Source organism: Phacochoerus africanus, chromosome 10, assembly GCF_016906955.1.
Source record: "Phacochoerus africanus isolate WHEZ1 chromosome 10, ROS_Pafr_v1, whole genome shotgun sequence".
NCBI classification, from domain to species: Eukaryota; Metazoa; Chordata; class Mammalia; order Artiodactyla; family Suidae; genus Phacochoerus; species Phacochoerus africanus.
Genome location: NC_062553.1, coordinates 112,672,814 through 112,690,293, shown reverse-complemented (window position 1 = coordinate 112,690,293; position 17,480 = coordinate 112,672,814). Strand labels below are relative to the sequence as shown.

The following is a 17,480-nucleotide window of genomic DNA, read 5'->3' as shown; positions in this document are numbered from 1 at the left end:
CTGTGTCTATGGACCTTAACTTACAACTTAGTAAGTTATAAACACTTGCTCTGTGAGAGGAGTAGTGCTAGCTAGGGTGACACAAGGGCAAAATGATCTCAAGTGGAGAAGATAAAGTCAAACCAGCTAAAGCAGATCAGACTAATAAACAGACCTCGGAGCACAGAGGAGGAAGGCTTTCCTTCCGACTTGTGGTCAGGGGTGAGGGTGGTTTCACAAGAAGCCTTAATCTCAGTCTTTTGACATGTAAATTACGTACCTCCTAGTTACCTCCTAGTTACAGTTATGTCACAAACTCAGATGATTTTCACATATGCCCTTAAATGTTTAGTTATCTACAACAACTGTATCAGTATTCTTTTTCCTTTCCTAATAGCTAACCAAGTCTGTGGTGTTTATATTTTCGCAGTTCCTTTCGGTGTACTTTGACAAATATTCCGCAGACGCAGGCTTTACTGAACAAGGCTAAGCTTCCTTTAGGATTGTTGTTACATCCCTTCCGAGACCTAACGGTAAGGTAACCTATTTTAAAGTATTTGTGGGGTACTGACCTGTGTACATATGTGCAAGGTATTTAGGTTATGTATTTTCTTAGAATTTTTTCATTTGCTTTTCTTTGAAGTTAGAGTTAATCATTTCTATCAAATTCAATTCAGCAGACATTTTCTGTCACCTGCTTTGTGACAGCCCCTAAACTAAACCCTAGAATGCCATGATAATTAAGTCATTAACTTTGCTCCTAAGAAATTCTTATCTAACAGAGGACAAAGATATAAAAACAGATAATTATAGTGCAGGATAACTAATACATGTAACTAACTAAATTCTATGAGGTACTTGGATAGTGAGCGCAGTATTGGGAGGGATTTCCTCTGGGTATAGTAGCAGAAATTTTCCACAAGTGGTGAGATCTGAGGTGGATTTTGGAAGTTGGAAAGGCTGTAGAGGATAGATAAAACTTTGGGAGTTCTTTTTTTTTTCTTTTCTCTCTTTTTTTTGGGGGGGGAGGGGGTGCTGCCAGATCCGAGCCACAGTTGAGGCAACACCAGATCCTCAACCCCCTGTGCCTGGCCAGGGATCGAACCTGCATCCCAGCACTCCCAAGACACTGCCGCCGATTGTTTTGTGCTACAGTGAGAATTCCTCTTCTATATAACTGCAGTGATACACAGTCGGAGCAGAAACTGTATGACTGTTCCTAACTCTATTAATAAAATAACATTTGTAATAATGAAGTCTAAAAACTTTAAGTCTCGAGTTAAAACACTACTTTTTTGGAATTGCCTTGTGGCTCAGTGGATTAAGGATCTGGCACTGTTACTGCAACAGTGTCTTGAATCACTGCTGTGGCTCACGTTCCATCCCCGGCCCAGGAACTTTCACATGCCTCCAGCATGGCCAAAAGCAAAAACAAAACATTACTTTTTTAAGTTTCTACAGTCAATTTGATTTAATACCCAGCTTGCTGGATTTTTACACATACTTCTGGTATTTCATGCAGATGTGTTGTATTGAAATTAAAATTTCTAAGCTTCGGAAATAAAATTAACCCATTTATTTATACTTTCTAAGTTGCGTTTCTTTCTCATACTTTTTTATGACTGTGGTTTACTACCCTCTTATTGCTATGGAGTTTCTTTTCTCTCATTCAACCAAAAAGTGATTATTGATTACCTCTCATGCTGTATGCGAAGGATACAAAGTTCATAAGCTTCTTTATGGAGCTTACTTTCCTACTAGCATGTGTAGAAAGGAGGAAAGTGGAGTTCTCATTGTGGCATGTTAAGAACCCAACTAGTGTCTGTGAGGACGCGGGTTCGATTCTTGACCCCAGTCAGTGGGTTGAGGATCCGGCATTGCCTTGAGCTTCCGTGTAGGTCACAGATGTGGCTTGGATCTGGTGTGGCTGTGGCGTAGGCTGGCAGCTATAGCTCTGATTTGACCCCTAGCCCGGGAACTTCCATTTGCTGTGGGTGTGGCCCTAAAAACAAAACAAAACAAAACAATTCTAGAAAGGAGTAAAGTGAATAGAAAATAAAATAATATGCAATAAGTGCTTTGAATTCATTCATTCCGCAAATACTATTTGATCACCTGTAATACAATTTCGACCTTTATCTCTAAACCCAAGACAGTTAAATTCTCATAGTGAAAATTTGTATCTAAATTCATAATTCTGTATATGATACCTTCTGGACATATATGTACTAAATTGGCAACAGTGGCTTCCTCTGGGATGTAGAAGTCAGGATAATTTTTTATTTTATCATTTTCAGTTAAATGTACTTCTATTTTTTTCACAGAAATGATGTGTATTACTTCTTTAATTAAAATTATGTGAAAAAATTAAATACAAAGATATTTAAATGTATGCATAGATGGGGAAAAAGCTAGAAGGAAGTATATTAAAATGTTATCAGGGATTAATTTAGTGAGATAAATAATATGCATCATATTTTCCAAACTTATATATTTTCTTCTTTTTTCTTTTGAGGGTTGCACCCACAGAATATGGAATATGGAAGTTCCCAGGCTAGGAGTCCAATCAGAACTGCAGATCTATGTCTGCGACCTACACCACAGCTTGTGGTAACGCCGGATCCTTAACCCACTGAGCAAGGCCAGGGGTCAAACCCACATCCTCATGGATACTAGTCAGATTCGTTTTCGCTGAGCCAGGACAGGAACTCCCTAAACTTCTTACATTGAATATAAAGTTCCTTTCCCCAGCTAAGCCATTTGTTATTGTTTTGTTTTTTTCTTTTTGTATTGTTTTGTTTTTTCTTTTCTGTTTTTTCCTTTTTATGGCCACACCTGAAGCATATGAAAGTTCCCAGGCCAGAAGTCAAATTGGAGCTGCAGGCGCGGGCCTACGCTATAGCCACAGCAACACCAGATCCGATCCACATCTGCGGCCTACGCTGCAGCTTGCCTACGCCACAGCTTGTAGCAACACCAGACCCTTCACCCACTGAGTGAGGCCAGGGATCAAACCTTCATCCTCACGGACACTATATTGTTCTTAACCCACTGGGCCACAACGGAAACTCCGAGATGAATTGTTTTTAAGGCATGTTGTTGTTTGGTTTCTTGTGGCCATGGTCCCCATCAAGACCACGTGGCAGAATAATGTGCATACCTTAGAGTTTAGTATCAGGTGCAGTCAGACAGCGAAGACAAAGGCATTTTTATATGGTATATATTTCCATTACTGTTGTTGTTTCTTGAGTTAGGCTGATAAGCTTTGAATTACTCTATTTTCTTGTCAACCAAGCTTTTCTTGTCAGTCAATAACTTTCATTACATTTGGTTTGACTTTGTTTTAGTGTTATAGTTTGACAGAAGAGGGAAAAAATTGGATAGCTACTGATATTGCTCAGCACACCACTGGATTTTACTAAAATGCTCCAATTTCAAAACAGAAATGTGGTTTCTCTTCTGTATATGTAGCAGAGCAGTGTGTGGTCCATTTTCCTCTGGGTGCTTTTTCTGCTGCAACGTCTTCATTTTACTTCCTAGCAATTACCAGTGATAACATCCAATACCATTGTGAGGTGCCGGTCTTGTCGAACATATATCAACCCTTTTGTGTCCTTCATTGATCAACGTAGATGGAAATGCAATTTGTGCTATAGAGTTAATGATGGTGAGTTCCAGATTCTTAAAATAAGTGTATTTAATATTATTTTAAGCATTCTGACATGTTGGCCGTTATCTGGTCTCTCTTCTCATTCCTTTAAAAACTTTCATGCCACTTTTAATGGAGAGAATATAGACTTAAGGATACTTCATTTTGTCTGGCCAAGGGGGTGATCAATAATGAAGGTAAAAAGAATTCATAAAACCAGCAGAGAAGGGCATGCAGATGAGATCATGCAGACATTGTGCTTGACCCTGGCAAGTTAAGATTGCCTTCTGTTCGTACATTTGAGTCATTCAGCTCAGTGTAGATCTTTGCCAGGATGTGTGTACACATGCATGCATGTGTATCTTTTGTCCCCTTTAGTCATTTCTAAGGTCCTTGTAGTACTACTGCTTTCAGATTTGTGTTTCTGCCTTTCTTTTGCATGCCATGTAATATAGTAAGATGGAAGCCTAAGAAGGAAGGTCACTTAAGTCCTGGTTTTTCTGACCTGATTTCAGAAAATAAGTTTATCCTTCTGATTTATTTTTTAAAAGGATCCATTTTTATCATTGGATAGCCACAGAACTGTTGTAAACCTGCAAATATTGATGATGGGGTGTTTATTTCTAGACATATGTATGTGTCTCATTACAAATTATGTTACTAAATTTGTACTGGGTTTCTAATCTCATCTAGTTCCTGAAGAATTTATGTATAACCCCCTTACCCGATCTTATGGAGAGCCTCACAAGCGGCCAGAAGTTCAGAATTCAACAGTGGAGTTCATTGCTTCCTCGGACTATATGGTAACTATTCAGGATTAAAACTAGTCATGGGATGCAATTGTATCGGTCATTTGTAATTTGCTGTTAAGTGAATTCTTGCCATAGTTTTGAAATTGTTCATAGTGTGAATTTTTTGAAAGTGCTGAATGTTTATGCTTAACAAATAGAAAATTCTTTGTAAAGATTCCTTGGTGTCCTAGAAGAATGCAATTATATCAGACATTGGTTATGTTTCGTGATGACACTAACATCTATAATTGGTGCCATTTTTATTTGATTTCTTGTAGGGAGTGAATATAAATATTTTTTACCATTTAGTATTTAAAATTCATAAACATAAAAATTCATAAGTTTTTGTCAAAAACTACCCTTTTAAGGCTCTTAAAGATATCACCATTTTACTTTTTCACCCAGTATGGATATCAAGATAAATGGATAACTTCAGCTCTGCTTTTTCTCTTTCCATTTTATCATAAAATTCTACCTGTTCTTTAATTATACTGATTCTTCAGATTTCATTCCTCTTTTCCACTTACAAATTATTCACCTAAGTTCTGCTCATCTTCTTCATTATTTCTACTCATTTTAAATATCTTTTTAATAACTTATACCTCTTCTGTATCCTCATTTTTTTTTGGTCTTTTTGCCATTTCTTGGGCCACTCCCTCGGCATATGGAGGTTCCCAGGCTAGGGGTTGAATCGGAGCTGTAGCTGCAGGCCTACCCCAGAGCCACAGCAGTGCAGGATCCGAGCCGTAACCCACTGAGCAAGGCCAGGGCCCGAACCTGCAACCTCATGGTTCATAGTCGGATTCGTTAACCACTGCGCCACGACGGGAACTCCTCTGTATCCTCATTTCTAATCTTTGTTGTCTGCATCAATGTAAAGTGTTACTAGTGGGAGGAGGTGAACAAGGACGGCTCATGTGCTTGGCCACTTCTTTCTTTATGTGTGGTGTTTTTTGGGGGTGGAGGGAGTCTTTTGTGTCCAGTTTAGCCTCTGCCCACTGAACTATTATTTCTTTGTCTGTTGCCATATTAACTATAGTAAACTTTCTTTTGGTCACTTTTACTCTCAGCTTCTTGCCTTCTTTACAACTTATTACATCCCCAACTCTGTTCTGGCTCCTTAGGAGTCTTAATCTAATTAAAGTGGTAGTCTTTAATTTTTACCATATGACTCATATGAGTCTTAGTTGGAATATCTTCTTAAAAAGACTCTGTATTTCCCTTATTTTAACTTTTATAACAGTAATTTTTAAGTGTACTTCAGAGAAGAGAAGGTGGTGTAATGAGCCATCCTTAACCCTTCACCAGGCTTTGGTAATTAACAACATTTTGCTCAATGTATTTCATCCAGCCCCAGCCTACCTCAGTCCTTCCTCCCCTCCCCCCACCCTGGGGCTTATTAAATACTCACCCCAGCATCATATCATTTAATCCATGAATACTTCATTAGATATCTCTAATACATAAAGACATAGCATACTTGGAATGCCATCACAAGGACTTTCTCTACACATAGCACATAATCTTTGGCATTCAGTTGCCACCAGGTGACCCAACAATACTAGTGGTTTCAAGTATAAAAAAATGATTTTAGGAGTACAGTAGGGATATAGTGGTTAATATTAAGTAAATAATAAATAAGCTTTATTTTTCTTGGAGCGATATCTCAGCCAACACTATCAGGATGACATTTAGCCCATCTGCTTAACCATTGCTGTGTAATTACTGCCTAAGCATGCTTAATCCACAACCAACTTTAAAAGAATAAAAGTTAAAAAGGTACGTCATTTTCATTAGCAAATAAGATCTTAGAAAACATCAATGCTATCTGTATATATATATATATATTTTATAATATACTCAGTCAATATATAGTAGTAATTGTGATATAAAAAGAATAAGTTATACCTAGTATTTAGTTACATCATTTCTATTCTTTTCAGCTTCGTCCTCCTCAACCCGCAGTTTACTTGTTTGTTTTAGATGTGTCTCATAATGCAGTGGAGGCTGGATATTTGACAATTTTGTGCCAGTCACTGTTAGAAAATCTAGACAAGTAAGAATTTTTCCACTTATAGTGTGTGTGTGTGTGTGTATGTTGATTTATAAATGTATTTAACTGTGAAGTGTTTATTGGCAATTTGTGGAGTTAGTTTTTATTAAGTTTGATTTCATTTATCTATCACTATGTTCTATCTACTTTAAAATAATAAAGATCCTGCCACTTAGATTATTATGATTTATGACTTGATATCTGAATCTCAGTCATAAAAGTTTTAATACTTAAGAAGGAATTTAAATCTCATCTAACTATCCCTCTGACTTGGCAGATCTGAGCACTAGAGGCCAGAAAATTTGACTTAGCCAGTGTATCAAAAAACTGGATGAGAGAAATCCAGCTGTAATTTATGCCTGAGGAAGGAGTTTTTCATAAGAGAATTTCAAATGTGCTATAGAAAAAAATGAGTCATTAGATAAAGAGAAAGAGGGAATTGATTTTTGTGCTGAATATTTCAGGAAGCCGGAAATTGTAGTGGTACATTAGAAATGAGCTTCTTTTGGAAGTGGAAACAGTGTAGGATGGTTGCTTATCCTTGGCTCTAATTTCTGACTGTGTGTCTACGAATATTAGTCATGGAGACCTTTAGCTAACTTAAAAAAAAAAAAAAAAGGCACCTTCCAAATCTCTGGAAAACAAAGTTGTTTGTGCATTTCTTTTTCTACTCTGACACCCATCAGAAATAATGACTGAAGAGTTCACTTGCTGGAAGAGGATGAAGATGTAGCCCTAGAAACAGGAGTCAGTCCGATAAAGATATGTGACCTATTTGCAAATGAAATAGACTGCAAAATCAGAAGGATAAAATTGGGAATGGAAAATAGCTTTAAAATACATGTACATTTGATTATGATGAAAATACACTGTTAGGAAAGTTTAAAAAAGGTAAAGGTGATAGGATCGCAATAAGATAGTGTCATGTTTTTGGAAAAGGCGATGGATGTGACTTTGAGAGTGAGGAATTTGAAGCTAGAGCAATTCTAGCTCAACTCTGTGTATTTTGGCCTTGGGGTAGAATAGGTAAGGAAGGAGTCTCCACTGTGGTTGATAACAAGCGACCCTAATACTCAGTGACTTTAGAAATCTCAAAGAAGTGAAGAAATTTGTCTATATAAACAGCATAAATCTTGCCCAGTATTGGTAAACTGAATACCCACCTAACTTGTTGCACTCTGTTCTCTGAAATGTTTTTTGACCTAGCTTGCAGACTCTGAGTAGCCTGATCGATCATTCATAATAGTTACAAGGTTTCTTGCTTGGATGCACACTATTTCAGCATCCTAAAATATTCAGAAATATTTTTAAAACATTGCCAAAACAATAAATTACATAACAGCAGTTAACATAGTTGCTGATACTTAGAAATATAGTTTTGCCAGATAAGGCATCCCTCTTATTAATAAGGAAAGCTTGATAGGCTTTTAAATGGTAATTTATTCAAATTTGCTGTATCATTGACTTTTGAATACCAAGTTCCAGCAGAAAATTTTTAAAAGATTAGTGATAAAATGCCTCAGTGTCCCTAAATGTGGTTTTTATTTAAAATTTCACGTTAAAAGTCTGTTCTGCATCAGTCTAACTCTAAGCATGTCAGTGGTTTCATCTGAAAACAGAATGTTTTATACTTACTCTTCTCTGATATGTATTTATTTAGATAAGAATAACTTTTTTGTCCTCTATAAAAAAGCATATCCAATTTTTCTTAGACTTAGTTTACTATGTTATTTTTTAAAAAAATAAAAAGTTACTTAGCACTTTGAATTTATGTATTTATTTAGCTGTTTTAGGGCCGCATGTGAGACATATGGAAGTTCCCAGGCAGGGGTCAAATCAGAGCTTGCAGCTGCTGGCCACATGGGATCCAAGCTACATCTGCCACCTACACCACAGCTCACGGCAATGCCAGGAATCAAACCTGCTGCTCATGGATACTAGTTGTGTTCCTTACCTCTGTACCACAATGGGAACTCCAGAACTTTGAATTTAAAATTTTCATTTCTGTCTTTAGGCTTCCTGGAGATTCACGAACAAGAATAGGATTCATGACCTTTGATAGCACTATTCATTTCTATAATTTACAAGAAGGATTATCACAGCCTCAGATGTTGATTGTGTCTGATATAGATGGTAAGCAGTGAATAAAATAAAAGTTTTTAACTACAGAATTTTGACATTAGGACCACTTTATTTTACAGTCCATCTTTCATAAGGGTAATCTGGCTCATTTTGATACTTGTTTTAGAATAATTGTTTTCCTGGAATATACTTGATTCTAAATATTTTACACCTGTGTGTGTACATGTAGATGCTCAAGCGCGCACGCACACACACACACACACACACACACACATAATACATACAGAGTATATATATTTAATTAAGCAGTATTATGGTACCCATTACATGTCTGGCCTTAGGAAAACAAGATTTTTTTTATTCTAAATTCTTTTGACTTAATTTATCTTTTGGTTAAAATATATGTTTTCCCTATAGATGTTTTTCTACCTACACCGGATAGCTTACTTGTGAATCTGTATGAAAGTAAAGAGGTAAGATTGATTTTTTTTCTTCATGTATTAAAGAATTTGTTACTTCAGCTGATAACTAAAATACTGACCATGTGTTTACGTGGTGTATATTAACATTGCAGTAAACAGTGTAGCTAGCCTATTTGTTAACTACTCAGTTTTACTGTCCTCTAAAATATAATGCAACATACTATATATTCTGAAATGTTTTAAGGAAGAATATTGCCTTGCCCTTCTCAGTAATTCAACTTTTAATCTTTGTTTTCCCAGCTTATAAAAGATTTATTGAATGCATTGCCAAATATGTTCATCAATACAAGAGAAACACACAGTGCCCTGGGTCCTGCGCTTCAGGCTGCCTTTAAATTAATGTCTCCAACAGGTGGCCGTGTGTCTGTATTTCAGACACAGTTACCTTCCTTGGGGGCAGGACTTCTGCAATCCAGAGAAGATCCTAATCAGAGATCAAGCACAAAGGTATTTTATATTAATTTCTGTCATCTTCAAGATGATGTCTTCTGCCTCTATCGACTGTAATTATTTGTTATTCTATTTTTCTACTTCATTAATATTAAAAAAAACTGGTAAGAGAGTAACTCACATTATCTTTTTACTTTGTTTACATGTCATAGAAATTTAGAAATTATCTGCTTTAACCTTTTTATTTTACAGATGAGGAAACAGATTAAACAAAAGTTAAGTAACTATTTAATGGTAAAGATAGGACTTGATTTTCTGACTCCAGTGCTCTTTTCTGTTTCACGAGTGGTAATAACTAAATCTGAGATAGTTTAACATGCACATATTAAATATTATAGAGGTAATATAAATCATGGTATAAAACTTAGTGGAAACAAATATAAATCATCCATTATCTCACATCAAGATATCATTTAGTTAAACAAATGCAAATAAGCATAATTGGACATCATATATATATATATATATATATAGTAAACCTGGAAAACTTAATGTAATTAATTACCTCCTAGCAATTGATTGGTGAATAGTTGTCACCAATGTTTTCACTATTAAAAGAAAGTGAGGCTGAATATTACTTGACTTTTGCATGAAGGTTTGGTCAGGGTATTTTATTCCTTTATTTCAGATGATAAATGAGCTAGAACAGTCATTTCTGTTATTTACATAAGTTTTGTCTGACCTCAATTTATGTATAAGAAAACACCATTGCAACTAGTTATGAGCATGAATTAAACAGTTTTAATAGTCTCATAAATCTTTAGCCACATACTCAGTTTTTCCTTAAGATAAATTCCTAGAAGTGAAATTATTGGATCAATGGCTATAAACTGTATTTAGATTATTATTGTGTTTTACTTATTGGGGGTTTTAACAACCTGTACTCTTAAGGATTCTCATCCTCTAGTCATCAGTAAGTCTTGTTGCTTTTTTATTCTTCACCACTTTGCTAGAGAATAGCACCATATTTTCCTTTTTATAGAAATTAAGAGAAAGAAACTAATTTCAAAATAAATCAGGACGAGTGTATTTTTTAACTCATCAACAATTACAGCTAGCATTTTAGTTCATTGATCCATTGTAATCCATTACGGAATACTGAGTTGTTTTAAACATAGAAAGGTTTGCTGATTCTTTGATTCAGTTTGGGGTTTGTTTGTGGATTCTTTGAGTCAGTTTGGGGTTTGTTTGTTTTTTTCTCATTTAACTTCCAGAAATACTCTCTATCTGACTGGGATTCAAAACCTTAAGTATCTGTTCTGTTTTAAACTTTAATGTAATAATCACACACTGTAGTTAAGAAGATTGAAAATTTTTGTTGTGCAGTATAGCATAGTAATTAAGAACTTGAAACTCTGCTCCTGCTTTTTTTCTTCTTCTTCTTCTTTTCTTTTTTGGCCACATCCATGGCATGTGAAAGTTGCCAGGCCAGGGATCAAACCCATGCCATAGCAGCGACCTGAACCTCTGCAGTGACAATACTAGATCCATAACCCACTGTGCCACAAGAGAACTCCTGCTCTTGCATTCTTAACTCTTCCCCAGTGCCACCTGCTCAGGTCAAGTCTCCTCATACCAACAGGAAGAACTTTCCTTAATCTATTACTCTTTCATTTGTTGTATAATAGTTATCTTATAATAATAGGTAACAGCACTCTGGAGCCAGACTTCTTGGGTTTATATCCCAACATCTACCAGTCAATAGCTATGTAATTGGTCAAGTTTACATGTTTTTTTTTGGCCTCAGTTTCCTCCTCTGTAAAATGTTGATAACACTAGGAGATACATGTTATTATGAGGGTTAAGTACTTTATGTAAAACATTGTCATTCCCATTATGGCTCAGCAGATTAAGAATCCGACTAGTATCCACGAAGACGCTGGTTCAGTCCCTGGCTTCGATCAGTGGGTTAAGGATCCCACGTTGCTATGAGCTGTGGTGTAGGTCTCAGACTCGGCTTGGATCTGGCATTGCTCTGGCTCTAGCGTAGGCCAGTAGCTGTGGGTCCAGTTCAACCCCTAGCCTGGAAACTTCCATATGCCATGGGTGCAGCCCTAAAAAGACAAAAAATTTAAAAAACTGAAAATAAATAAATCACCTGTGCTGGCACATACGTGCTTTATAAATGTTAATTATTATTATAGGACATCTGTGCCTACTCATTTTAGAAAACTCTTTAGTTTGAAAGAGGACAAAGGATAACTTCTTCTTTATTGTAACAGATAGAAATATATGCATAATTCAAGGTTTCTAGCTCTTACTTTATGACCTGTTGACTTAGGTTGTACAACATCTTGGCCCTGCAACAGATTTTTATAAGAAACTCGCTTTAGATTGCTCAGGGCAACAGACTGCAGTGGATCTGTTCCTTTTAAGTTCACAGTATTCCGATCTCGCTTCTCTAGGTAAGGAGATATCATTGTGTTTATCTCTTTATGTAAACATTTTTAGCATATAATTAATAAAAACTCTTTACTAAGTATTCTTAATAGTTTGGGGAGAAAGACATGTGAATTAGATAATGTCTATGAAAATTACCAGTGAACTTTAAAGCACTATACAAATACAAAATGTGATTATGGGTTTTTGTTTGTTTGTTTGTGTTTAATATAACTCCCTTACCATTCTGCTCAACAGTAAACTTTACTGTATATTATATTTCACAGGTGTTTGTTTCTCAGATTTATGTTATCCCCATTTTGACAGCTTTGGGTTTTTTTCATTATGACTTAAATGTCTTTGTAATATAGAATCTGCATTACTGTTGGACAAGTGGAATATTGTTTCTGTAGCTAATAGTTTTTATATTTCTCCCTAAAGCTTGCATGTCCAAGTATTCTGCAGGGTGCATCTACTATTACCCATCTTTCCACTGTACCCACAATCCTTCACAAGCAGAAAAGTTACAAAAAGATCTGAAACGATATCTCACAAGAAAGATTGGATTTGAAGCTGTTATGAGAATAAGGTGTACTAAAGGTACGAAATTATAACAGTTATGCTTCATGTCATATACTTTTGTCAAAATTAATAAGCACTTAAATTTTGACTATCTGCGACTATCTATAATAATGATTTTCTGCTTCATCCAGTTAGCTGTACCCTATTTTCAATATAGTTATTAATCATTGCCGTATTTCTTAAGTTATTTGAATAAGTGGACAAAGATAAGGATTTGATTATTAGGAAGAACCTAAAAGAAAGCCCCTATTGGAATGATTTCAGAAGAATTTGAGGAATAGGGAAGCTCTTAGGTGAAAATTGCCAGATTCAGAATGTTTGCCTTCCTGGTCATTCACATGGTATTCAGTTTACAATATCTCCATTTAATGTGAATGTGTGTTGGAAGGATTTTCATCCCTTAGTTGCCTTTTTAAGTAAGTTGTACAGTAACCTTCATTTGTTTAAATCTGTACATTAGATCTTCATCCAACTTCAAGTTACCTAAAAGAAAATATTATAAGACTAATTGTCCACACAAGTTAAATATATAGTCTCCCTTTATATAAACTGCATTGACTTTTGGAATTAATATTTTGAAACCTCAATTAACAATCCATTGTAATGCCCAATTATCCTTTTGATTCAAAGCCAGATATATTTTTATTTTATTTTATTAAACAAACTTTTTATTATCTGGTTATTTGTTTTTGACTGCACCCACTGCATATGGAAATTCCCTGGGCCAGGAGTCAAATCCATACCACAGAGGCAGCAATGCTGGATCCTTAACCTGCTAGGCCACCTAGGAACACTGTAATTTTAATCTTAAAAAGTAGCTTTAGCCCAAGGTAGGAGTACTGCTATTACCTCATCTTTTATAACAAGTTTTCTCTTCCCTAGGTCTTTCAATGCACACTTTTCATGGAAACTTCTTTGTCCGGTCCACTGATTTGTTATCCCTTGCCAACATCAATCCTGATGCTGGATTTGCAGTACAGCTGTCAATTGAAGAAAGTTTGACAGATACTTCCTTGGTGTGCTTTCAAACAGCCCTGTTGTATACATCAAGCAAAGGTGATGTTAGCAGAAATGAACTGGAACCTGCAGCAGTAATTCTCCACTCCTTTCATATGCTGGGAGAATGGAGAGAAAGAATGCATACACATTAGGAAGTGATAGAATTTATAGTAGCTACTTGAAACTATGTTCTGGTTTTTTTTTTTTTTTTTTAAATCACCTTTGAATCTTTAAAGAGTGTCTTTTTTGACTTGTGGAAGATTTGTGTTCCCAGGATCATACTATCAAAATAACCCACACTAAATCTGTGTCATCCTGAACATTATTTTTTCCCCAATAACATAAGAAATTCTGCATGGCACTTAAGGCCTGGTTTGTTATTTCACAGTCTTAAGTTTTCTGACATTTTACTGTGTTGCATGTAATTTAGAGTGGGTGATATTAAGATAACCCAGAACCTAATGTTCAGCAATATACAAAATATAGGATATGTTCATAGGCTGTGTTCAAATTTGGAGAGTGTTTAATTTTCTTTAAAACATGTTCTTTTTTAAGACTTTGCTTTTATATTCCAAAATCCTATTGGTGATTTAATAGTGATGATTTGTTTTCTTTCTTTCTTGGTCTAATGTGTGTTGCAATGACATGGATTCATCCTTTCACCAGGTGAGCGGAGAATCAGAGTGCATACACTTTGCTTGCCAGTGGTCAGTTCACTAGCAGATGTGTATGCAGGAGTGGATGTACAAGCTGCCATCTGCCTTCTGGCAAACATGGGTGAGTAAAAAAGTGGAACTGGTGAAATCTGTTTTTCTATCCTAAAAACCGAAGTCTGGATGTTTTTTTAACCCCTGAAACCCCTTATTTAAAAAGTGTATATGTTTTACATTTTTGTTTGTGGCAGTGTGAATTGGACTCCTGTATATTTCTTAATTCTTTTTTTTTTTTTTTTTTTTGCTTTTTAGGGCCACACCCACGGCATATGGAGGTTCCCAGGCTAGGGGTTGAATAGGAGCTACAGCTGCTGGCCTGTGCCACAGCCACAGCAATGCCAGATCCAAGCTGCATCTGCTACCTGCACCACAGCTCATGGCAGCGCCAGATCCTTAACCCACTGAGTGAGGCCAGGGATCAAACCCCCAACCTCCTGGTTCCTAATTGGATTCGTTTCCACTGAGCCATGATGGGAGCTTTAATTCTTTAGTTTAAAAAATCTCTGGAGTTCCTGCTGTAGTGCAGTGAAATTGGTGGTGTCTCTGCAGTGCCAGGTCCTGAGTTTGATCCCTGGCCCCGGAGCAGTAGGTTAAGAGATCTGGCGTTGCCGCAGATGTGGTGTAAGTCACACTGCAGCACAGATCTGATCCCTGACCCAGGAACTCCATATGATGCAGGGTAGGCAAAAAATTAAAAATTAAAAAAAACTCATGGGATTCATAATCACTAATAATTGGTAACAACTCAAATGTCCTTCAACTGGTGAATGCATGAACAAACCGGTACATCCATACGATGGAATCCATTCCGCAACACAAAGGAATGAACCGTTGCTATGTGAACTGACGTGGCTGACTCTCAAAGGCATTATGCTAGTTGAAAGAAGCTAGACTCAAAAGGCTGCATACCTGTGATGCCACTTATATGACATTCGGGGAAAGTAGAAATTATAGGAATGAAGTGATTAACAGGGTTGGTGGCAGGGGGAGGATTTTATTATAAAGGTGCAGCACCAGGGAATACTTTTGGGATGCTGAAACTTTTGTGTATCTTGATTGTGGCAATGATTGCTTGGCTGTGCATTTTAACATGTAACCACGACAGAACTCAAAAAAGTAAATTTTACTCTGCGTTAAGTTAAAAAAAATCCTCTGGAGAATTAATAGAACACCAAGTATCTTGAATGAATTTGCTTTTTAGATGAATGTAGCTGTAAAATGAACCTTGTTATTTTCCATGTAGTCCTGGAGAAAAATAACATTATTACTCATTTTGGGATAAAGTAGAATAGCATTTACTAAAGGATCTCAATATTTTAATTATCATTTTATATCTTTATTTCAAATTAATTATACTGTAACTGCTTTTCAGTATAACTTTATTTCTAATACTTGGGCATATGTATAGGTTATCTCTATTTGAATAAATATGCACCTGTATACTGACTTCTGGCTCTTTAGTGTCTGTATGAGAACCTACGTTTATTTTGCCTTCTTTTTTTGTTGACCTAGAAATGCTTTGACAAAGAAGATACTAGGGGATCATAAGGGATAATTCAGATTACAGAGCTTACATTGTTTATGCAGAAAAGAATCATACTTTACACATATGACTTCTGTTTAATGAAAAATCCTCAGCTTTCTCAGTAGATTGATGATAAACATTCTATAATATCAATAGCAGTTAAGTGTATTCACACTTAACAAAAAGGTCCAAAACAACCTAGATTCCTTCTGATTGTCAGATTTATTAGTTCCAAAAAAATTGTGAAATAAGAAGATACTTTTAAAATGAGGAAGCAGGAGTTCCTGTTGTGGCTCAGCGGTAATGAACGCAGCTAGTATCCATGAGGACACGGCTTTGATCCCTGGCCCACTTAGTGAGTTAAGGATCCGGCATTGCCATGAGCTTTCAGCTTGGATCTCACATTGCTGTGGCCGATTCAACCCCTAGCCTAAAATTCCATACGCCGAAGGTGCGGCCATAAAAAGCAAAAAAATAAAAATAAAAATAAAGGAGCAAGTGAAATGTATTTTTCTAACCTAAAAATGGAATATCTGTTGGTTTCTGAAACAGTGAGTGTAAAATTTTTTTTTTTTTTTTTTGCTTTTTAGGGCCACACTTGGGGCATATGGAAGTTCCCGGGCTAGGAGTCCAATCAGAGCTACAGCTGCCGGCCTACACCACGGCCACAGCAATGGGGATCTGAGCCTCGTCTGCGACCTACACCATAGCTCATGGCAATGGCAGATCGCTGACCAGCTGAGCAAGGCCAGGGATTGAACCCACATCCTCATGGATACTGGTCGGATTCATTACCTCTGTGCCACAGTGGGAACTCCAGTGCATGTAAATTTTATCTCTTATAGTATTCATTGACATCTAATGGGTAAATACCTTTTCATTTTGGTTGATTTGTAGCTGTGGATCGATCAATTTCATCAAGTCTGTCAGATGCAAGAGATGCCTTGGTGAATGCTGTGGTGGACTCATTATCTGCATACGGCTCAACTGTCTCAAATTTACAGCACTCTGGGTTGATAGCACCCACCTCCCTCAAGTTGTTCCCTCTCTATGTTTTGGCCCTTCTCAAACAGGTAGTTCTCTATACACTGTTACATTTAATAAAGTCTTTTGAAATTTTCGATACATAGGTAAAGAAATGAAATCTAGATTTTCTGAGGGGTTTAAAATATTTCATTAGACAGTTAGGGAGATTAGCATTGGAAGAGTTTTGAAGAATAGGAAAAGATGAGTAGAAAATGAAGGTGTTCAAACACACCATGACTCTGGCAAAACTGCATGCTCTCAGTGTACTGGGTGGGAGCATCTTGAATCAGGGTGTGTATACTGCACACTCTTAGTATGTGCCCCTGGAAAGAGACTCTAAGGAAAGGGTCTACTTGTTCATTGAAAATCTTTCTAAGTCTCAGGCACCGTAACAGCTGTTATACATATAGCAGCCTAGAGAGGGGAGTATTATTTTCCCTGTTTTTCTTATGACAATGTAGCTTTGAGAAACTAAGTAACTTTTCAGAGCCAGAAATTGAACCCATGTCTGTCTGGTTTGAAGGCCATGCTTTTCCCATGAATGACGGTATATGTATTTATGTTTTACTGAAAAAAGTGTGCATCATTTTTCCACATAGAAAGCGTTTAGAACTGGTACAAGCACACGCCTGGATGATCGTGTATATGCCATGTGTCAGATAAAGTGTCAGCCACTTGTTCATCTAATGAAGATGATTCATCCCAACTTATACAGGATAGACAGATTGACAGATGAGGTATGATTTCTTTTAGTGTGTTTGAAATTTTTT

The 17,480-nt window shown here is 36.4% G+C and overlaps 1 protein-coding gene across 5 annotated transcripts in view; it reads left to right on the top strand.

Annotated features, from left to right (window-relative positions):
• Positions 1-17,480, top strand: part of SEC24B (SEC24 homolog B, COPII coat complex component) — an 88,892-nt gene that overhangs the window by 64,381 nt on the left and 7,031 nt on the right. For all 5 annotated transcript variants that reach the window (XM_047798208.1, XM_047798207.1, XM_047798210.1 and 2 more), the window contains 13 exons: positions 410-512; positions 3,520-3,646; positions 4,322-4,431; positions 6,363-6,475; positions 8,487-8,605; positions 8,972-9,027; positions 9,277-9,483; positions 11,768-11,891; positions 12,307-12,465; positions 13,330-13,503; positions 14,113-14,223; positions 16,582-16,757; positions 17,310-17,447. In XM_047798208.1, coding sequence (XP_047654164.1) covers positions 410-512; positions 3,520-3,646; positions 4,322-4,431; positions 6,363-6,475; positions 8,487-8,605; positions 8,972-9,027; positions 9,277-9,483; positions 11,768-11,891; positions 12,307-12,465; positions 13,330-13,503; positions 14,113-14,223; positions 16,582-16,757; positions 17,310-17,447 — 1,717 coding nt within the window. The remainder of the gene's footprint in view (positions 1-409; positions 513-3,519; positions 3,647-4,321; positions 4,432-6,362; positions 6,476-8,486; positions 8,606-8,971; positions 9,028-9,276; positions 9,484-11,767; positions 11,892-12,306; positions 12,466-13,329; positions 13,504-14,112; positions 14,224-16,581; positions 16,758-17,309; positions 17,448-17,480) is intronic.